Below are 23,793 nucleotides of genomic sequence, written 5' to 3'. Positions count from 1 at the left end.
TCTATGCAGCTGTTCTTAAATCATAAAGCCCGTTCTACGGACAACTTGAGATCAATGTCAAACTGGTATGCAGTTTGTGGAATTCTGATCACTCTGTGTGGCCTCTGAGGTCACGGCTTCCTTCCACTACGCAAGACAGGGGTCAAAGGTGAAGTGAGGGAACAAGAAGGACAATGAAATGCAACAAAAAAAAGGAGAGGAGAGGCTAATGTTTTAAGCTTTTATGTCTATAAGCTTTTTAAAGCATCGATCAGTATAATTATTTGATCATGTGTTTACTTAGCAGACTCCATATTTGCCTTTAACTTGATGCATTTAATCTGTTAGCACATAAACATGAGCAGAAATACGTCATGTACACATTAGGCAGATTCATAACAGTGTACACTTGCTATATGTAGTTCACATTCTCTTCGAAATAATAAGGATCAGCAGTTCTGAGCGTCCAAGTTTATCAGCCTGACTCATCTTGGTGCGGTATGCGCATGCGCGCTGGCACACCCGTTGATCCCCGCAGGTGCTGATGCTGAGAAAGAAGAAGAGAAATCCTATTCCTCTTCTTCAGAACACAAATGTGTTTATTTGCTGTATAAACGCCAGTGGTTTCGACATACCTTACCGTCTCTCTCTCTCGCTCTCTCTCGCTCTCTCTCTCTCTCTCTCTGTCTTTTCTGTAGTGTTGATGAGGGGGAGGGACGCATGAGGGATAAGGAGGGAACGATCCAGTTTAAACTAGTTCCGTACAATGCGCTCGGAATGCGCCTTTATTCAGACGATGAGTGTACTGGGACTGATGGACAGTAAATGCACGCTGATGCATCACTGACATACCAGATCTAGGTTTATCATGCAGTTATTTATGATTTTGATGTACAATGCGATGCAGAGTTAATTCCCCGTATCGTATGTGCGCGTTTGGATATGCCATGTGGCGCATCAGACAATTTAGCCCATACATGCCATAGCTTACTGTTTCACACTGTGATCTGGGTTGATTTCCCACTATAGAAGTACGCTAGTGTGCACGTCTGCTTAATGTTTAATGTGCGGAAGCCGTCCACGAGGAGACACGGGAACCCCGTGCTGGAGTCTTCACGAGGAGAAAAGGGCGGGTTTGGGTGGTGAACAAAAAATGGGAGGCACTGCAGTGCAGCAAAACCAAGCCGTCCTCCCCTCACACACACACACACACACACACATAGGACTATACACACACAACCCGCACACAGGCGCGCGACGGCGAGACGCAGAGTCACATCAAAGCATGCTCTGGATTTAAACCCCACTCTCAGTTCAGTACAGAGCGCGCGCATCACCAAACAAACCTTCCCAAATGATCTCTCTAAGCGTTTAAACAGCGCCCAGTGTGCACCGCAAACACGTCTCCAAATAACGCAACCAACACACTAAGACTAAAAGCGTCTGTATGTGATCATATGGAAGAGGAAGAGAACACATCCTGCGTTTACCCCCCGCCACCCACAAACACAAGCACCTTAGGTGAAAGCACCCCACCTCTCACACATAGACTAAATGTTATATATATATATATCCTCTAGCTCTCTCTCTCTCTCTTTATATATATATATATATATATATATATATATATATATATATATATATATATATATATATATATATATATACACACACACGTATATATTTATCTCTATCTATCTATCTATCTATCTATTTATCTATATTTCTATCTATATATAACTATATAACTATCTATATTTATCTATCTATCTATCTATACACACACACACACACACACACACGTGTGGAATTTCGCCCACATACTCTGGCAGAAATATATATATATATATATTTTTTTTGCAAACCCATCAAGACACAGCTCCTTTGAATGTGTTCCTCCTATAGGCGCCATGTGTCAGTGGAGCAGAAGGAGGCCACGCCCACCCCGGAACCTGAATGCGCCGGCACATCCCGCTATAAAGAGCGCGTGAGCGACACCGGCATCTCTTTGGTCGTAAGAGAGCTCAGGGTTTACTGCGCCACGTTTGTCTTTTTTTTGTTTCCTTCCACATAAAAAAGAAGCGCACCCATCATCCATTATTATTATTATTATTATTATTATTATTATTATTATTATTATTATTTCGTGTTTATTTTAAAAATAATACTAATAATAAAAAGAATACATTTCTCCCCGAGTTCAGTTTCTCCGAGGCCACTTGCATGCATTGTTCGTCTCCCAAAATGGTTTGCGAGACTAAAATAGTTGCGGACGACCCCGACGCCATAGCTGGGAACAAAAAAGATTCTCTGATCGTTTCCTCTTCGCAGATGTGGACCTCGGCTTCCGACTCGTTTGAGCGGAAAGACGCGAGACGGGAGCAGGTTTTAATCCGAGACTTCGAGCGCGCGGACACCGCGGAGGTGCGCCGCATCTTCAATGAAGGCATCATGGAGCGGATACCCAACACGGCCTTCCGCGGTCTTAAACACCAACCACACACTCAGTTTATTTACGCTGTGCTTACAGGTAAGACGAGTCATGGAGACAGCCGGGGGACTTGTTCAGTTACATACATCATCTCTTTATTATTAGTGTTTTTTTAATGCAAAGATCAGACGTGTGTATAAAATGCGGCGGAGTGTGAGCGACGTCGGGTATCACTACACAAAGAAGCCGGTGGTGGAGGAGCAGCGGGGGGGGGGAGGGGGGGGGGTGAGAGAGAGAAGCAGAGGGAGATAGAGAGAGGCAGAGAGAGGAGGGGGAGACGGGGGGGGGGGGGGGGGGGGGACCGAGGGAGGAAGAGAAAGAGAGGGAGAGAGAAATAGAGAGAGAGAGAGAGAGAGAGAGAATGAATGATTGATTGTTGCTGCTGCAGTGGAAGAGTATATAGTTACTGCGTGGGCGATCCATTCTCCTAGATGTCCTTACCATTTCATTATTATCATTTTTATTATCTCATCATTCTCTTAACACTTGTTTTTTTTTCTCCCCACTGAATCCGATATTGCGATCTGAGAAATACTGGAGAAATCAAATCAAGCGTGGGTCCAAATTAACCTACATGCCTTATTTATATAGGGCAAACTGTGTTTCCGTTAGATTCCTCCTCTCCAAACACCCCCCCACCCCCCACGCGCGTGCACACACACACACACACACACACACACACACACACACTCTCTCTCTCTCATTCCTCAAGCCTTCTAAATGGGTTCTTTGAGAAACCTGTTCTATAAACACACTCAGAGATACACTCCGTCACTGGCGTGGTAGATCTGATCTATTGTACCCTTAGTGTGGATCTTTTACTTGGAAAGGTGCATGTATACTCTCGGGGGGAAAAAAAGGTGCTAAACTGCACCATTTCTCATCATTGGAGGGTGGTATCCTCAAGCTTAGACCTTTTCTACTGTTTACCTAGAAAGGTGCACATGGCGTACCTTTAAAGCTAAAGCTAATTACAGGAACAAGCTGAGGTACCCTTTTCCTGATTGTGTAAATAAGTTACCTTTCTAAAGTAATGCTCTAAAAGTAAGTATTAAATAAAGTATTGTGCTAGTTTAAGGTACACTACTGGTCCTTCGTGTATCTTAAATGCTTTTTAAACGTAAACTACTTTCACATTACCATGTAATATATAATAAAATAAAATAAAAAAAGCTGTACCCTTATGGATCCCATCCCAGTGACGAGGAAAGTTAAAGTTTAATACTTTTTTTTTTTTTTTTTACCGTTGAACCTGTCAGGGTCTTTCCACAGAGACAGTGTGCTAGATGGAGACAAATTACACACAACCCCCTAATCCCCCCAATAATCATATTCTTGGGCTTTAAGTTGAAAGAACTGCTCAGATCTGTTCTTCTCAAGAACTGCAGGTATCTGTTGAACATTGAACATCCACAGTGTGTGTGTGTGTGTTTGAAATACTGTGTGGGTCTTTTTGGCGAGTCAGGAGGGTGGGAGTTGCACCGGCAGAGCGAACCAGTATAAAAACACAACCTTCTCAAAGCAAATTCTGCTCTCCTGAAGGCATGTCCACACAGCACAGCTCCGTATAGTCTCCTCTAGTGTGTGTTGTGTTGTCACTGCTGAGTAAGGCAGCATGCGGTTTGGGTTGTAGTTGTGTAGTATGGTGCACTGTGCGTGTTCCCGAGGGCGCCCTCGTGTGTTCAAACCATACACAAATACAGCTGCACCAACATGGGTTCAGATGTTCCACCCATGGAAATCGCATTAGTACTGCTGGAATAGCATTAAACCCCCCCCCACTGTTTCATCTCTGTAGTCAGGACACCTGTTTTAATACTGATAAAAATATGGACTTTCCTGTTGTGTCTTTTTTTGTGTGTGTGTATGTCTCTCTCCTCTTCCAGAAATCAAACTTTGTGGTTCTCTTTTCTGACAGGTGACGTTTATTTTTCTTCCATTTCTCCATAGTAATGTGCTTTGTTATGACCAAGTCCGTCATGCTGACATGCTGCACACCTTTCATTCTATTGGGAGCACGCTATTACTATAGCAGAAAAGTCATCCTCAACTACTTGGACTGCGCACTCCACACAGATATGGCTGATATCGAGTCATACTACATGAAGCCCACAGGTAAGCGGGAGCTCAGAAAACAAGTAGAGATTGTCAAAAAGTAATAGTGTGTGGAACTCGCTGGGTGTTTTACGATAGATTAGTGTCTAACACAATAATTACACTAATAACGCCATATTAGTAGCCGAGCATTGTAAAAAGCGAAGGTTTTTACTATTACCGTGGACCTATCTGTACCTGCTTAGGGCTCCAAACATTTATATTCAGTATCGGTATTTAAACCGGACATTTTTTTTTTCTCTTTGAAAGGACTGTTTTAAAATGCCTGCGACATTTTCTAATGAATTTAACTGGTTCTATTTCCCAAAGTATAAACTACTGACCTGATTTAATCTACCACAACTGTGACCAGGCTAAGGATGAATGAGTAAATGCTGTAAATGCATTCTCGAATATCTGTCTGCTTGGCTTCATATCTGACCACTGGCCCGCATGAACGCAAAAACCCTCCACCATGTGACATTGTTGTTGCATCCTGCAGGATCCCAGTCCTGACGCACATCCCTAATCTTAACCAGATCCCACTTGACACCGTACACCTGTAGCACTGCTGTATCTGTCTTGTTTAAATCCACACCGTCATTTTCCAATACGACTGAAGCATGAATTATACACGAGCCGTTACGCTCGTCGTTTGTCTTTCGACACAGTGCAGTTTTTCAGAGCTGTAACAAAAAGTGCGCAAAACTAAACTTCACAAGGCCTCAACTTACAGAAATATGTCAGCAGAGATGTGAAAGAAAGTCTTCTCCTCTGCAGTTCTGTATGGGTTAATTGTCTGAAGTGCTGCTTTAATGCAATGGACTTATTAAATATGCAGCAGTTTGGATCTGGCTCACTGCTCGTGCCTCTATTGATCGTGGGAGGAGGAAAATCGCTCAAGCACTTTTTTACTGCCGCATAGCGCCAAGCTTGACAGGACTGGTTCCTGCTCCACGTGTCTGAAAGATTCATTTCAGTGTTTTGAAGTTGTGACTATGGTTGCTAGTTTCAGAGCAGAGTGAGATTAAAACTCAAACGTCCTGATCAAGGAAAAGTTTTAGCCTTTAATCCATATGATTGCGTAGGTAAGACGTGTTATATAAACATAATTGATGAAAAAGTGGCAGCGGTAATAATCCTAGCCTATTCTGACCGACTGGATCAGAAACGAGGGCTTTACCATCATTGTTCCTGTGCAGATCTTTGCAAGCTCATCAGTGATCGAGTGTTCTTTTCCCGACGACGTGCCACACCGTGAAACGGTGTCGATCATATTCCTTTGCGTTACAGTGATAATTACTAATCCGTGCACACTACGGCTCGCGAACAGCTCTGCGTTTATAACAATGTGTGTGTCAGCATAGCACGGAATCACTGGAGGCCGAGTCAGGTCAAGTAGCCCATGACATACATCATCCAGTCCCTGCACAACCTATTCAGTCGATAATCTAATCTTATCAGCATCATTTGTACGTGGACAAAGGAAATAATCTCATTTTCCCTAAAGGCTAAGTGTTCATAACAAAAGAACGTGTGGTGGGAGTACAGGGGTTGCTTATGCACATCAGCGGGGTTCTTTAAAGAAGTGGGTTTTTGTTTGTTTGTTTTTTTTGTTCCTGAATCCTTTCTATTTCTGTATGTCTACCAGTGGGAAAGTGATCACTCAAACAATACATCCCCTGCTGGGGAAATCAGCATTCACAGCTCCAGCTCCAGTCTCACACATGGCACATCAGTAGACTTCCTGCAGATGTCAACAGTGAAGTCTATAATGTCCATGCTTTTGTTCTCAGTGGTCTCTATTGACCTGGACTTGGAGTCAGTATGCCTAAATTTAAAAAAAAACAAAAAAAAAAACAAAAAAAAAAAAACAAAACAAAAAAAAACACAGCATCGATGAGATTTAGATTAGATAAATCAGCCTGGGTTCAAAGAGAAGCAGCAAAGCCGAGACTGTTGTATCTGCCTCCTTAAGTATAGCACCTGATCGTTCTCCTCAGAATATCTGCTCGGTACAGGTTTCCTATTTTAGCACAGATATAAGGAGGAAGGGAATTGAGTGTTGGGTCAGGAGATGGGGGAAGGAGTAGAGAAGAAGCTGTGAAATGGTTTTGCATACTGGCAGCATGCAGACAAAGAGATCTCCCAGGGGAACATCTCTCTCCGACTGTCTCCATCTCTCTTTGTTAATGTGGAGGCATCAGTCTCTCAATATCTTTTCTAAGATGTGGTGCAGGACTAACTGAATTATCTGTTAGGCTCAGAGAGAGAGAGCGAGAGAGAGAATGAGAGAGAGAGAGAGAGCGAGAGAGAGAGGTTCCTTTAATGTTGCAGCTTTCCATTTCTTTCCAGTTCCCTTTGATTAGCTTTACAGAGTGCTAATCTGTTGGTTCATGGGGCAGGAAGAATAATCCTGCCCAGATAATGGAAGAGTGTTTAAGAACAGAGAGTGTTGGTCTATTAAATGTAATGGAGCAATAACTGTAGGAATGAAAATCGAGTTCAAGTCAAGAATAATGAAGGATGATAATGAAATACACCAGCCATTTCTCCCATGATGCATGTTAAAAATGTTTGGTTAATCCATACCTCAACAAACAGTGAAGCCATTCTCATATCCACACAGAAGCTGAAGTTATTTGAGGCAAAAACACAATCGCATTGGAGTTTTCCCAAGAGTCTTCAAAGATGTGGTGTACAAACTATAGAATTGTGCAGAATATTCTGCTTAAATCAACCCCTCAGGCAAGACAAGAAAGCACTAAAGTTGGCTACAGCCGGGGAATGCAGTTGAACCTGCCATTAGCGTTTAAAGCTGAACGAACCAGCCAGAGATTAAAGCTAAGAAAAGATCATATATTTCAAGAATAACAAGCCTAGTATAATGTACGTTTCAAAGAATCTTGTCTTATTACTGCACCGTAATAAGCTAATACGCCTGTATGCTTTAATATATCTTTGACAGGTCGTGACCTATAGATTAGGCTCTGGATATTGGGGATTGCCTGCCCTCAAGGCTACTGTCACACACACACACAGGAGAAAATAGTGATTGAGAGATTGGGGTTACTTTCAGGGAGACACACAAACATTGTAGGTGTGTTCATGTGTGTGTGTGTGTGTGTGTGTGTGTTCAACAGGGAAAAAATTAGTGCAATAAGAGCTATAGTGCACAGATATGAATATTTTCAAAGTTTCAGTTATTGCACACATCACTTACACACCTTCTTGTACTGGAAGTGTGTGCATGTGTGATGAGATAAAGATGCAGAGGGATAGCTCACAAAGGAGGATTAGATCACACCGTGTGTAATAGCGTGGACAAATATAAGCCATTGCCATTATGGTTTAATGTACAAATTAAGGTGTGTGTGTCTGAGCTGGTGCTAATATCGTTGATGTAGAATGGTGTATGCTTGCTTAAACAGTATGACACACTGCTGTATGTATTAGGCCATATGTAAATGTGGGGGGTTTGGTTTGACAGTGTGAAAGCGCTGACTTGGCGCTGCCGGAGCAAACTTCACAGGCTGATCCATACTAACACACACTCTGCTCCGGGGGGTGGATAGGGTTGCGAAAGACTGCAAAGCTGCAGCATGTTGCAGTATGCAGAGTGTACATTATAATATACGAATAGCAATTAGCCAGAATATTGTGAATGCACTCCCCCAACACTGGTTAGAAAAACATTTTAATTTGAATGGATGTCTTATTAGCAGCAGTGTTTATGAAATAGCTTTTAGATAGTGGCTAGCAAAGACCGAGGGCGAGTAATGCATGAAAATATTTCAAATACTGTATTCAGAAAACCCTTTTCACATTTATTTAAAAATGCTTGGCCACGAGTATGTCTCATTCTTCTTACACCCCCATCCCCCCCCCCCCCCCCCCGATTGGTATCAGTTTCAGACTAACACTCTTCGCTCGAGTTCCTGTAAGACCTTTACTTCGTTAGTGATGTTCCAGGCTGTCTTTACTCCACATATTCCGCATGTCTTTCATGGCCTTAGTAAATGCGCACATGGTAGCAGCCCCAAATAAACACTCTGCTCGTAGATATGATTTTCCTGGCATGGATTTGTACAAAGCAGATAGCGGGCACTGCTTCAAACCTGACACATAGGCCCAAACTCTGGACTGTCTCCTTTATCACTGAGGTGACGGGCATGTTCAGTAGCTCATGTCTGGTTTAATCCCTGGGCTCTGAGATCGGTTGCTGGACACAGACATAACAGAAGCCACTGGGTCTCAGTGCATCTGCACATGCACTAATTTAGTCCCCTGGGACAGAGGTTCTGTCATTACACACATAATGTAGTGTGATCTCATTTGAAAAAGACAGATTACTGACAGTTTTATTGGACTTATTGTTATTTCCAATAATGCTGGATTAGAATTTCACCATTTGCATCAGCTGCACTACTAGTAATGTATCTGATTATCATAATGATCTCTGCAAAGATGTTGATAGCTTGATGTTGCTGGTGAAGACTTTTTGGCTTTACACAAGCCATGTCCCTGTTATTATATCCGAGAGGTAATGTAATAAGGTATGGATAAGGGGACAGAAACCATAACAATTAGAAACATGACTCGGTCCACAGCTGAGCAAGCTTTAGAGAGGTTTAACCCTTTAGCACCAGAATCCTTTTATAGTAGCATGAGCACGACGGATAAACGTGCGAGTGACCATGAAGGACACAGGTTTCCGTTTCATTAGCAGCCGAAAACAAAACACTTGAAAAAAGGGACATCTGCATCACCTACATCACTACAAGTTGTTTGGATGGGTTTTCAAGAAAAAAGCCTCTACTCTTCTACTCTCATCCAAAAACAAACTCGTGTCTTCAATTTGCCAGACACTACTGGAACTTCAAATGGCATCGGGTTCTATGGTGAAACCAAAATAGAGCTTTTTGGCAAAAAACACCAGAGGTGGTTTTAGAGCACAGAGGGGTAGCCATATTGAAAATATTTTTGTGAAAGCTTTGAACAAAAGGTTAAACAATAAAGACAAATTTTGACAGCCTTCTTTGCTCATATTTACCAAGGGTGCCAATATTAGTGGAGGGCACTGTACATGTTATGGTCATGTGATTTACTAATGATCCCCCTGGATCGCCACAAGCCATATAAGAAGTGCTTATAATAAAGGTCAAAACAGCTGTATGTAGTACACATGGAATATTTAGCGTGAGGAGATTCACAGGTCTGTGTTTCATACAGAAATCGCTTTTAACCTGTATGAATTGATCAGAATGATTGCAGACGTCTTCCAGCTACATTACGTAACAGACATACAGTATGTCTGGAAATCTTATCCTGTCTGAATAGTACTTATGATATTTACATTTCAAAGCTCCTCATAGACGAGTACATAATACAGTCTCTTGCATGTGAAACGTCCTCCGACAGGGTTATCGGACTTTCTGATGCTACACTGTAGTGTTTTAGTAAAAACGATTACGTCAAACATACTTTGCTGCACTCAGAACTGCTTTGTCTAGCACATGTTGAGGTCTTGCGATTTTTTTTCTGCAGGTTCTTGTTTCTGGGTGGCAGTGCTGGACGGTCAGGTGGTGGGCATCGTCTCAGCACAGGGACGAGAAGAAGACAACACGGTAGAGCTGCGGCGCATGTCTGTGGACTCTCGTTTCCGTGGGAAGGGCATTGCCAAGGCGCTGGGACGACGGGTCCTAGAGTTTGCTATGCTTAACAACTACTCGGCCGTGGTTCTGGGAACGACAGCAGTCAAGATGGCCGCCCACAAGCTCTACGAATCATTGGGTTTTCAAAAGGTGGGCGAGTCCGACAACTACACTCTGCCTGGAATGAGCCGCTCGCTGATGGAAAGGCTCTTCTTCCAGATCCGCTACAGCCGCTACCGGCTACAGCTCCACGAAGAGTGAGAGAGTGTGAGAGTGAACGAAAGTATGAGCGAACGAGTGGACGTAAGAAAGCACGTGAGAGTATGAACACCGACCACAACCCTTAAATCACCTAAACCAATCCACCTCTTAAACCATATTATTATTATTTTTTAAATCACAAATGTTATTTCTACCACTATGTCTATTAATCCCTTAACCGTTATGTTTTTTTCTTTTAACATTTTACTTTAATAATTTCTTTCATGATCTTTTTTTTTTACCAATATCAGCTGAACCTCACAATTAGTTTATATATACGTATATACACTACTATATATCAAAAAGGAGTAATGATAAAACCCTGATCTTAACAAGAGTAAAATGCCACACCACAAAGCAAGGCAATAGGTCGGTCAGACTCTCTTTTAAATCTGTTGTAAGGGCTGATCTGATAGCTAGCATTGACTTTTCTCAAAGATGGCAGAATGAATGGAGGGGTGTACAGAGGAAAGGAAAATGGATACAGTTACGAATCTCTTTCCAATGTCACACTACTCTGTTAAATGTACACGAATGCAGGTGTTGAACTTCATAAAATGGAAAGGCTGGTGACACTAGCAGTCAAGCAAACAATATTTACTAAAGCACAGCAAGGTTTTCTATGTCTTAAGAATCAGAAGATGGGGAAACAGTGAAGTTAGCACTAAAGTGAAATAACTCCTAGTTAATCCTGCACAGTTTAACTCTGAGTTAACTCAAGAGTGGTGGTGATTTTACTGTAAGGGAGGAGTCCTACTATACATACATATATAGTAACTGATATTTTGCCTCTAACTCTTCCTGTTTTTGTTTTTGTTTTAAATTACAGACCAGTCTCTCAATCTTTCCTTTTGTGTTGCCGGAACAGATCAGATATTGCACAGATTGTATTGCTGTATAAGATCTATATTGTGTTATGTCTCAATGTTACTAAAATACCTACTTATTTAAAATCGGAATGAATTGGACCTAGATGAACGAGATATTTATTTGCAGTCAGTGAAATTTGATTTGACATCAACATAAAAAAAAAAAAAGAACTCTCCTTACAAATGCATAATTTCCATTAAAACATTACCAAGTTTCAACAATGCAAATTGATACTGTTGCGGTATTAATAAACGTAATATGCATCTGTTATAGCTCGTTGGATCAGTCATAAACCTGAGCACAAATTTGGATTTGACAAATTGACTGCGTAAATATTCACCATACAAACCTTTATATTTTACATAAATATGGGAATATGTAAATGTGAAACATTTGAATACATATCGATGGCAGATATAACTGAAAATCTCTCACCATATCCATTCTCCTAGGAACGTACCAGCAATGGGAGAGATACAAGCCACAACGAGCCTCATTTGTGAAATATTCTTGTATAAAGTTAAGAAACTAAATGTGATTAAAACTAAGTAACGTAGCGCAAAAAAAAAAAAAAAAAAAAACCAACAAAACGACAAAAAAAAAAACCCAATTTGACCCTTACCAATTTTCCTTGACTTGACTTTTACCTATCCATGAAACTGACTGCAGCCCTGGGCCAGCCCCTCCCACACCTTAACCCCACTCACTCAGCCCCCACCCCACCTCTGCATGCGCCACTGAGCCTTGTTGCGCTGCTTCTATCTCCATTCAAGCTTGTACGACCCCTAAATACCCCTCTGTGATGTTATAGCAGCAGCGCAAAACATTCAGTCAAGTAACTCAAAGATGATTGATTGATGACGGGAAGGTTAAGTGTATGACGTAAGAGAGGAACCTACCGACTCGCTGCTTCGATGACATCACAGTTGCCAAAAGTAGAATGCAAAAGCAATGCAAATATGTGGCATGCCTCTGTACCTGGTTCGTACGTATGGTGCCTGCCCTGGAAATGATGTAACTCTGTTTAAAAATATGTAGAACAAGCTTCTTTTTTTAGCTGAACATATAACAATGTGTGTCTTTGTTAAAAGAAACTACTGTTTTGCATGAAACATGACTTTGAATGAAAAATGTTTAAGAAAACATGATCTATCAAATCGATGTCTTAACAGTGGAGTTCTATTTTTATTATTATTATTTAAAAAAAAAAATTTGGGGGGGGGGTTAATGTTATTTGTTTACCGTAAACATTTTCAATTTGTTTTTAACCTTTACTACTGGGGTGATGAATATCCTGTTTACTATAAGAAGCCCAAAAAACACCCAGCTAGATGCAGCATTACATATTGTATTACAAGACTTTAAAAGAGCTTCTCACTGTAAACTCCAGGATAACTCACTTGATGAAATCGGGCGAGCTTAAATGTATAAATCACCAAATGAATGGCAGAACTGTCTGACTCATTAAAAACGAAACTATTCAGACAGTATTTAAACATGGAGTGTTAGCACCGTGAGGAACTGTTTTAACTCGGACAACCGGAAAAAAGAAACAAGACGGAGGAAATCGGACTAGTGTGGGATACGTAGAGAGAACTATTGCTGATAACTTGACAAAATCCACATGAAGGAGCTACATGTAAAAATTAAGCACGTAATGAGGACATCCATAGGTGCTTATACAATGCAAAGTATATTCGATCAGTGTCAGCAAATTTGGCATTAATGCAAGTCTGGTTATTGAACTATTGAAAATCTATTTAGAAATATGTGAATGACCCAATTATAGGCAGATCATTTCACTAGGTTTGGTGTACACCGTGATGTATATGACGCTAATGAACATTACATGAAACTTGCATGTAGCTCTCGTACTAAAACGTAGTGAAAATATCGGTTTATCGTTTCTATATAAAATCGGCTTGATTTTAATTTTTGAAAATTTACTTGAACGTGAATCCCACACTCACCAACACGGACAGTGACGACGTTGACCCAAGTGCATATTTACTGCACGCACATCAGTTTGTCAGTGAGTTAACAGTGTTTTTTTTTTCTTTCCCAGTACGTGTCTAAGGCGATGTTGGCAGATGTGGATGATTGAATGTAAAAGGCAAGCTGTAGTGTATAATTTTCTTGACAGATCCAGGCTGAAGAACACTATATACTGCTTTAATGCTGGTTTAATTTGTCAGCCATACGATAGCACATGTTTAAACGTGCAAAAGAGTCCAACAACATAGCTAATGACTGCTTCATGTACAACATGGTGAAAGTCCTTAGATGTATTACTGGTCTTTGCACAAGCAAGGAAAGCCTTGCACATGAAAAAGTTGAAAATATTGGGATGAGAATGTACGCATGCTGCTACGATTCAAGGACACAACGGCAGCTGTGACTGGACGGACAGATGAACGTTCTCAGTTGTGGAAAACGTTTGAAAAGAAAGCTTGGGGAATTCCTAGAGTTCATTACCAGTTATAATAAGAATCGCAGGTGTTCGTTTTAAAAACGACCAAAAAGGAATTCCTACTAATTGAATCAATGAAACTTTTATGAGCGAGTAAATACCACCCCCCCTCTCCCCCCCCCCCTCCCCTTCAGCATTCAAGTGTGTCTTTTGTACATAAATATCCAGTGTCTGGAAATGACTGATAATGCAAAGCATTCAGAAGATCTGTGACCTGCATGAGAAGATGGCTGCTACAGGAATGGTCCACTTTTAAGAGGACAGGGGGGGATTTACAGTGGAAGAAAGCCTTGAGTGCTCAGTTTCTTCAGTATGGCTCCCTGGAGGGAATTTTGATACAAGCTAAGGCTGGATCCCCCTTCCTACCTCCCCTATTTACTCTTCTGGTTAAAAGCACTCTCTTGATTGTGGCTGGAGGTGCCAAGAATGCAGAAGCACTTGTAACAAATTGTATTTTTATTTTTCTGAATTGATTTTGAGGTTATATTTACTGCTTTTTTGCTAATCGCGAGTATGTACCATATGCAAATGTATGATAAAATCAAAAAAATGTATTCACGAGAAACCTTTTTTTCATAAGGCTGAATTTGCCAAAGGTGGTTTTTGCTGCATTTTATTTTGTTTCTTAACTCTTTGGAAATCATTTGGAGATCAAGCCCTCGTGCCATCTAACCGAGCAATAAAAATGCACACGTGAGAAAGAAGAAGAAGAAAAAAAGAAAAAGCGAGGAATTCAAAAGTAAAAATGCTGCATTCATTTTCTAGCCCTAATGCTGTATCGATGGTGAACATTACCACTGGCAGGTTGAGAGATTATGGGGCATGACTCTAAACTGATTTTTTTCCCCCTGTCTTTCTATTGTGATTAATGTTTTTTTTTTCTCTCTCTCTTCTAACTGTGAAGATGAATGATGATGAACTAGTGCATATAATGTGTAGTACAGTCTGGCAGCCCAAGGAAAGATGTGACCACTCGAGCCCACTGTACAGAGTGATGCTACACACCCTCTGAAAGCTGTTCCAGCCTCGAATCTCTGTTTGGTCAGCATCAAAATCTCAACAAAGTCTCTTTGAGCACTGAAAACTACAGAGAAGTGAACTTTTCAAGATCTTGAATGTTGAACAGTAGCAACATGTTAACCAAATGACAGTTTAACGTCGGAGAAGTGAATGATTTTTCTTAAGAACAAGGAATTTTTTTTTTGTTTCTTTTTAAAAGCATTTTGTTAAGTGTAAAGCTGTAAAGTGTAATTTACTGTAAATACGGATATTTTGTGATCCTTTTATAACAGAAATGATATCTTTAAATGTTTACAAAAAACACTGACCTGCAAACTGAGACACAATTGTATTCCACAACCAACAGCACACACTAAAGTGAGAACAGCTTTCAGAGTGACGGACATCTCTTCAGTACCCAACTCATTCTGGCCTTTTGATGTTTGCAGTAAACTGTTACTGCTGTAGCAAATTGGAGATAAATTCTAGTATTTGATCAATTCCAGTCTGAACTAAATCCATTTTCAATGGCTTGAGTGGTGCTTTAAACAGTATCATGTACCTGTACTGGTTGGCAGGGAATGCTAGATAATCCTTTTTATACATCAGTGCTGGTAACCTGTGGATTTCTGTCTTTTTTGGTCCGGGTCCTGGCTGACTGTCACTATGGAAACAAGCCCACTTAAAGCACAGCAGATAAAATTATATGCAACCACTCAAGGGAGAGGGTCAGCTGGAACATGGGGTCGGGTTTGTGTGCTTGGCGAGTGTGTTAAATATGCCAATAAGCAAGCCAAGTAAGGGGTAAAAGAGGGGCGGGGGGGAGTACAATAGATGGCTTTAGGGTATGACAAGCAAAGGCCTTGCTAAAAAAAAAACCTCTGTGTGGCTGCAGTGATCACCTGGATCCTTCAGGGTCTGTCATTATAAAGACGCCTCAGTTCCATGTGTTCTTTTTTTTTTTTTTTTTTTTTTCCCAACTGCTGTAACTATTTTTTTTTCTTTTTCTTTTGCTTAACAAATAGGAGCATTGTAAAGATGTAAAAAAAAAAAAAAAACAAAAAAAAAAAAGATCCTGCATTAAAAAAAGAAATGGCTGTACATATTGTATTAATTAAAACAATTAAGCTTCTATTGGCTTCTGTAGTTTTTTCCCCCATTCACTAACAATAATAATGATTATATATATATATATATATATATATATATATATATATATATATATATATATATATATATATATATATATATATATATAGCTTTAAAAATACCTGGATTGAAATGAATCATTAGGTATAATCATGTGGAAGTTCTTAATGTATTTATAATCATGTTAATGTGACTTCATAGGCACATTATTATATATTGTAATGGACCTTTTTATAAAAGCCTCCAGAGTAATCATTATGAGTGGTTCTAAACCCCAAAAGGGACAGGGTTCAGTGGAGATGGTTACTGAAGGACACCTATTATTAAAATGCGTGTCCGTGTATGTGTGTGTGTGTGTGTGTGTGTGTGTGTGTTTTTGTAAAGGGTTTTAACCAAGGGGAATTTAGAGACACAGCACACCTTTGCCAGATTGGGAAACTGGGACAGAGTGTTTGGCATTGAATTCGGTGTGTATATGTGTGTATATGAAGACAGGACAGTGTATACAGAAGAAGAAGAAGCAGCATTGGGTTCGTGTCATAATCAGACATTGAGAAAGCAGCTGAGATGAAGAAATTTAATGTAATAGTAGCTAATGTACCAGGTCCCTGCCAACCCACTGCTAACATAACTACTGTAATTATCAAGAAGCGGCAGTAAGAGAAGGTGAACATAACAGGGATTTAACATAAAACTTGCACTGTAACATTTTCATTGAAGTTACTTTCGGTTAAAATATTTGAATATTTATTGCTAAAATGTGAACAATAGTAGATTTAATAACTGCTAAAAATCGTTAAGAAAAACAAAAGCTTGACGAACATGTTATCTCTACATAAAAAAATAAAAAATGATGGTAAGAATGTGGCCTGGACAAGGAGGGGACTGAGCAAGAGATGGATAGAAACGAGTCTGCAGAACCAAAATGGCCTAGAAGTGGTGAAAGGAGACAAATGCCTGAAGGAGAAGAAAGACACAAACTGGAGCAATCCAGTCTAGGCTCCTACGGTTGCCCCCGGATACAGCAAGTGAGGAATAACAACCAGGAGCTGCAGCAGCCCGGTTACCATGGCGATGGGTTTCAGCTCAGAGAAAGAAGGAGAGAAGAAATGAAACGAGCAGGAAAATGAAGAAAAAAAAAATAACAGAGAGACCAAAAAAGACGGACAGAAACGAGCCCCTGAAAATGAGAAATACAATGAGGCAGTGAACGATCCAGGAAAAGAATAAGAGGCAGAGAGCTGGGCAGATGAACACACACTGGCATTGAGAAACCTCAAAGCGGGCTCAAACAGAGGTGTGTGTGCTAGCAGCATGGGGGAGATTGACTTCACACATGGAACCCCACGATCGTCCTGTAGACACAGAGACCTTCAGAGGAACCTGCAAACACAGCCATGCAGACATCCAGATCACATCAACAGAGCAGTGCTTCCTGATCACTGTTTACTGCAGCCTGCATTGATCTATCAGCATACACACACACACACACACACACACACACAGACACGCACAGACACGCACACACACACACAGACACCTCTGTAGTTAATGAGGCAATAAATTGTCAGATCATTGACTGATTAATGAAATGGTTGCTGCGAGCAATTATTTGTGTACATTAGCGTGTTAATGAGCTCGATCAGCCAACACATTCCGAGACATTTAGTCGTAGAATTTAAAAATAGGAAAAAGTGCTGGACACTGCAAGTCAAAGGGTTCAGAGCATGTGGAGGTTACAGTTTGCCCACTATTGCCAATTAAATAGGAACAATTTAACCAGCTTTTGATCAAATACAGAAATCTTTATACAGAAGGACTTCAGCATCCATTCACACCACACGTGCACCTGTGTGGTGATGCAGTCACTGGATTTGTCTTAGTGGTAGTATTAACTCTAAGACGTAACATGTGTTGTGTGCTACGATGTACCTAGGGTGATCCAGATCGACATGTTTCCAGTTATGTCTAGTTGATTTTTAATATCCACAAATGCTGTTTAAAGCTCTATCATGCAAAGAAGAAGCCATATGTGAACATCATCCAGAAATGCCGCCATCTTCTCTGGGCCAAAGCTCATTTAAAATGGACTGCGGCAAAGTGGAAACTGTTCTGTGGTCAGACAAATCGAAATTTGAAATTCTTTTTGGAAACCATGGACACTGCGTCCTATAAACTAAAGAGGACTAAAGAGGAGAGGGACCATCTGGCTTTTTAAAAAAAATCACTGCTCAGTTCAAAGTCTGCATATCTGATGGTATGGAGTGCATTAGTGCCTATGGAATGGGTAGCTTGCACATCTGGAAAGGCATCAATATTGAAACATACATACAGGCTTTAGAGCAACATCTGCTTCGATCCAGATTCCACCCCATCTTTACTTCTGAGAGACTCTGCCTCGTTAAGATACTCTTTTTATACTCAATCATGTTACTGACCTGTTCCCAATTAACCTAATTAGTTGAAAATGTACCCCCCCCCCCCCTTTTTGGTAACGCTTACTTTTCCAGCCTTTTGTTGCCCCTTCCCAACTTTTTTGAGACGTGTTGCGGCCATCAATTCAAAATGACCTTATTTTTTCCTTAAAATGGTACATCTCCTCAGTTTAAACATTTGATATGTTTTATATGTTCTATTGTGAATAACATACGGGTTTATGAGATTTGCAAATCAATGCATTCTGTTTTTATTTACATTTTACACAGCGTCCCAACTTTTTTTTTTGTTGGAATTGGGGTTGTATCATTTGTCATTTGTATGTGCTAATCATAGAAACATTAAAAATAGGTTTTTGTGTAGGTTTCAAAATACAGAAAATCCTCTGCATGGGGACATCGTTTATACTGACTAGGCATGCAGCTCTGTTTGATTTTAAAGCAGGCCCTTTGACCAGAGCTAGCTCTGTGTACTTTCTTTACAGCCTTAAAGAAATATACAAAGGCACCTTCTGTGTGTAAACAGTTCAGGGACAGTGCAAAAGTGTTTTTTAAACGACTCCATCAGGGAGGAAATGGAGAGAAATCGACGCATCACTTCCATGTGTCTTGTTACTGGATGTGAAGATTTTACATAACTGGTAATACTAATGATTTATGTGTTTATGGCAAGGTCTCACAAACACACAGAAGAAAATATAACAGCGGGTTAATGCTATAACTGATTCATTCTTCATGATTTATTGCAGACCATCAGTGTGATTTCTGAAGAATGCCTAGCATTAGCCATCACCTATAAGAAGGTTAACATTACTCTTATCAGCTGACGTGACATACTAATCTCATGCCCTGCTTCAAAATAGATTTATATACAAAATACTGTATTTTATTATTTATTTTTGTAGTTGCAACATTTAAATTGTGGTTATTTTGCATTAAGTTTGCAGTTTTCATGCACGTTCGATTGTAATGGCATCCCTATAGACGTTACTATTTTGCTTACTCACCGTAAGACTGACTCCAAGACAACTGATATGCTGAAGGGACTCCATTGTTTTCTTCACCAACACTGTTTCAAAGTACAGACACATTCTTATGAACATAAATGGCTCCAGTAAGTCTCGCTAGACCCAAATGATCTGAATGATCAGTAAGGAGTGTGTTTTGTGTTAACCTGCAAAGTCTTCCATCTGTGAGTCCTCCACCTCAAAGAGTAGTTCATCATGGATCTGAGCCACCAGCCTGAGCACATGTAATCACACAGCAGATATTAATTGTACCTTTCAATTCAAATGCCTTGTGCTGCAGAAAGGTTTTAAACAGAAAAATATCTATTCCAAAAATTCTTATATCTTAAAGGGGACTTGTATCTTTTTTTTTTTTTTTTTTTTAAATCACATGCTACTTAGTGCACCTTCAAAATGACTGAATGTACCACGATTACAGATAAAAAAACAAAAACAACAACAACAACATCTAATTAAAACATACTTTCAGTCTAAGTCAGATATCCAGTAAGTGGTTTGGAACCACTGTCTGCATCACCATTGCAACCATAGGTATTATTAGATCAGTGGGCAGAGTGCATTTCTAAGAGAACCTCTCTGTGAGTCACTGCTAAGATTTTTACTCTATCTTGACATGGAGTCTGAGGGTGGTGAAAAATTTTTTAATAAAATAAACAGATCCAATGAAGTGTCAAAGAGAGGGATGTGTCAGAGGTAGAGAAAAGAAAGACATCCTAATGGGGAAAAGATGTAACGGAGAGCTGGACATAAAGATACAGAATGAAATGTAAAAGGCCACGTAACACACACAGGCTGGACTGAGGAGTAAACCCTCTGGTAAAGCATATATAGAATGATAAACGAGAGACTGATGTTAGAGATGGGACTGTAAGGTCAGTTAAATGGAAGGGTGAGCAAAAGGGAAGATATAAAGAAGGACTGTTGGAGTGGATGCATGGATGGACGTACCTGGCAGTGAGAGTGGTGGAAGACGCCACGAGTGAGCAGATGTGTATCATGGCCATTTTACAGAGGTCTGCAGCAGAACCTGATTATCACACACACACACACACGATTCTTGTAAATATTTACCTTTTGATGAAATTACGTTAATTATCTAAAAAAAATGGATCAAAAATCATTATTTTCATTATGTTACAGATGCCATACGTGGTATTTATTCTAGCAAAAAAAAAAAAAAATCAGTTTTAAAAAGAAAATGCAGATTTGATTCCAGTTGATCAGTATAATAGACAAATTCCCTATAAGCTAATACATGCATACACTGCCTTTCTCAGAGATGATGTAAAGGTGCGGATGAGTAGACAAACCATGTCTTCATGGACCTTTGTGCACACGAGCATTATTATTATGCTGGAACATGTTTGCGCCCTTTAGTTCCAATGAAGGGGAACCGTAATGCTACAGAATCCAAAGACACTCTATACAATTGTAAGTTTCCAACTTTAAAGGGATAGATTACTTTCTTTTATAGGGAAGAAAATGTGGCTATGTTACTAATGTAGTCAGAGAAGTGCCCCAATTTCAACCTGACTGCATATAGACATGGCAAAACGTTTTTACTAGTGTCGAAAACCTGGATGAAACGATTTTCGATAGACTTTCTCTCACGCCTGTCTCGTCCTAACAGCTTTACTGTTGACTGCGGAGTGTAACAGTTGTAAATCTTTGTTACATAGTCATGTTAAATGTCTATTAACTGAGTTTCCTCAAGATTAAGCTGAGAAATGCTGGAGGGTTCATTTATTATGACATGAGGATCAATTCAGACAGGACCAACACTTCATAGCTCTTCACATTTTTAAAAAAATGCATCACTGTGGTTTATGAGAGCCACATGCACAATGCCACACTACCTTGCACTACAAAGTTGACGGCTTGTCTTTCTGCCTGGTTCCGGATGCTCCAGTCCGTTGAATGGACATGAGGGAGGGAACGGCGCCGACCCATTATGGACTTTACGTAACCTGTGTGCACACATAACACACACACATACACACACGCATTTACACTGACGCAGTCGTACATAACTTTTGTCTCACGGGTTTGTCTTTTGCAAACACAGTCAGATCCATGCAAACACATCAGTGCTGTGTATCCCCCCTCACGGTGCATTCCAACAGGACAAAGGCCTGGCTTTAGTGTTAAAGCCTCCTCTAAAATGAGTCACTTGGACAAATCTCTTTCCCAGAAGCACAGTGACGCCTGGGAGCTACAGGTCACAATGGGACACTGACACTGTGTAAGGAATGCACCTAGCTTACATGTATGTGTGTGTGTGTGTAAGATGACAACAATAGACAGATGAGCAATAATGACATACACACAGGAATGTGTCTGTTTGTTTTGGTGAGAGCTTTGCTCTATTGATGTACTGTATGTGTGAAAGCTGTCACAGATGACCTGTTTTGATGGTACACGTGTGTATTCTTTTTAAATACTGTGTGGTGTGTGAATCATTTCACATTCCAAAGTTTGATGTTTTAAACTCTCAAACAATGCAGTTTGTAAACAGACAGGCTTTAGCTGTCGTCCTGCTTTGTTTTCTCTCAACGTGCCATATCAAGCAATGTATGATGAGCTTGTGAGTCGTACTGACACACAGAGGGAAGCCGGACTTACACATCATCAGTTTCAATTCTGCACTACCATCACTTCAGAATAAAAGTGAAGCGATTGTGTCTGATGGGGGTATTTCTAAATGACATGGAAGGATACTGTTTTGGCGTTGTCGAGTATGGAATGGAACGAGCCCCATGCCCCCGATTTAAGTCTTAAGTCATTGCACTTAATAAATGATGCTCAATGATTTTTCCGTGTATTTTATAATGCCTCAGATATCATCATAAGTGAGGGAGAAGGTCACTGGCATGCAGGCAGACAGGACATTCCATGTGCCAAGTTGCCAGATGCTCTGGAATAAAGCCACTCCGCAGTGTCCTGACTTTAGATTAGGTTTCAGCAGGCTGGCAGGACTGACTGCCATCCAAGATCTGGTGACCATCCCCTGACCTTTAACCCTATGCACCTGGATCATAACACCAGGAAACCATGTAACCCTCTGCATTTCAAAGATAGCAACGTCATTAGCACGTTCTAATGAAATGCAAGATGCCTATTCAGTGACTCCGAGGCTTTCACAGGACTCAAACAGTTGTTTCTGACAGATAGATAGATCAGTGCTCATCGACTGGCATCGATTCTTCATGTCTTTGGAATTGTATTGGAGGGATGAAGCACCGTTCTTCCAAAAGATATTCGTCAGTCAGTGTTTTGATGATATTGGAGAGCGCCGTCTGAAACCATTGCTCTGAAAACTACTGGTCAATTGTGCTGCGATCTGGTGACCGTGAAGGCCACAGTACATGATTCATGCATCTATGACAATTTTCATCCTCATCAAACCGTTCAGAGGGGCCGGGCTACTCCAATCAGGGGGAGACATGTTTCATCAAACAAACTTGGCTTCAGCAGACAGATGAAAACAAGATGTGAAGAAAATCTTCTAGAAACAGCTGGTCTTTAGTTGGGGTTCATCAGAATAATTTCACTGATGGCAGCTGTATGATAATTACTTTTGAACATGAAATTATCACCATGTCCCTGATTATAAAAGGGAATGCAACCAGGTTATTGTTAATTTTTTTCCCTAAAATGTTTCTGATTTTCCACTTAATCTTTATATGCTGTAATTTCACACCGAGGGTGCAAAAAGTTCTGACATGATTTATCTTGGTTTCCCTTTTTCCATAAAAACCTCACATTTTATCAGGGGTGTGTAGACTTTTTATAACCAGTCTATTCATCATCGTTATTTCTAGTACTCGCATATTGTATTAATGCTGTCCCGTATTCCTGTACAGCTCTCTACTGATCCATGAAGTCTGTAATTGAACAGCACATCAGTTAAAACCAAAATCCTTTGACTTGGTGAACTTCCCTCCCTACCTTCAAGAAACCCCTGAAGACTCAGCTCTTCCCAGAACACTTGAGTATCAATGCAAGCACACCCTCAGCACTTCTTTTAGTGTAAACGAGTACATATTTTTATATCTAGGTGTGTAACCTATACCAGTGATTGACAGTCTGCGTTCCTTACGGTTCTGTGTATAACTTTAAGCTGTGTACGCATCTGCTGTGAGCGTTGAGGATATTGATTTATGCACAGTCTCTTCTGCATTGCTATACGCTTAGCTGTGCTGGCATTTTAGTGAACATATCGAGTGGCCACGTTCAGAAGGTATTGAATATCTGCGGTTTGCCTTAATCCTCCCATGCACATTTTTCTCTCCACTCTACATCCTCCAGCTGCACTCTTCAGCAAACCTACCAGTCACAGGGCATACCGTCTACCCTGCCCTGG

The 23,793-nt window shown here is 40.4% G+C and overlaps 2 protein-coding genes across 2 annotated transcripts in view; one reads left to right on the top strand and one right to left on the bottom strand.

Annotated features, from left to right (window-relative positions):
* Positions 1 to 2,001: 2,001 nt before the first annotated feature.
* nat8l (N-acetyltransferase 8-like) lies at positions 2,002 to 15,958 on the top strand. Its single transcript, XM_017472571.3, has 3 exons — positions 2,002 to 2,509; positions 4,421 to 4,585; positions 10,112 to 15,958. Exons 1-3 carry the CDS (start codon positions 2,203 to 2,205, stop codon positions 10,477 to 10,479), a joined length of 840 nt encoding a protein of 279 aa, XP_017328060.1. The 5' UTR covers positions 2,002 to 2,202; the 3' UTR covers positions 10,480 to 15,958.
* A 387-nt stretch (positions 15,959 to 16,345) lies between these two features.
* Positions 16,346 to 23,793, bottom strand: part of poln (polymerase (DNA directed) nu) — a 54,219-nt gene continuing 46,771 nt past the window's right edge. Inside the window, exons 22-26 of the mRNA XM_017472570.3 lie at positions 21,287 to 21,397; positions 20,379 to 20,457; positions 19,577 to 19,644; positions 19,410 to 19,471; positions 16,346 to 17,350 (exon numbers count right to left, since the gene is read on the bottom strand). Coding sequence (XP_017328059.1) covers positions 17,255 to 17,350; positions 19,410 to 19,471; positions 19,577 to 19,644; positions 20,379 to 20,457; positions 21,287 to 21,397 — 416 coding nt within the window. The 3' untranslated portion in view covers positions 16,346 to 17,254. The remainder of the gene's footprint in view (positions 17,351 to 19,409; positions 19,472 to 19,576; positions 19,645 to 20,378; positions 20,458 to 21,286; positions 21,398 to 23,793) is intronic.

This window comes from Ictalurus punctatus, chromosome 7 (assembly GCF_001660625.3).
Source record: "Ictalurus punctatus breed USDA103 chromosome 7, Coco_2.0, whole genome shotgun sequence".
Taxonomy (NCBI): Eukaryota; Metazoa; Chordata; class Actinopteri; order Siluriformes; family Ictaluridae; genus Ictalurus; species Ictalurus punctatus.
The sequence above is the reverse complement of the archived record's forward strand: the minus strand, read 5'-3'. Positions and strand labels throughout refer to the sequence as shown.

Coding starts and splice junctions, on each gene's coding strand:
- nat8l (XM_017472571.3), top strand. CDS start 2,203: ATGCATTGTTCGTCTCCCAAAATGGTTTGCGAGACTAAAATAGTTGCG. Junction 2,510..4,420: donor TATTTACGCTGTGCTTACAG/GTAAGACGAGTC, acceptor ATTTCTCCATAG/TAATGTGCTTTGTTATGACC. Junction 4,586..10,111: donor ATACTACATGAAGCCCACAG/GTAAGCGGGAGC, acceptor TTTTTTCTGCAG/GTTCTTGTTTCTGGGTGGCA.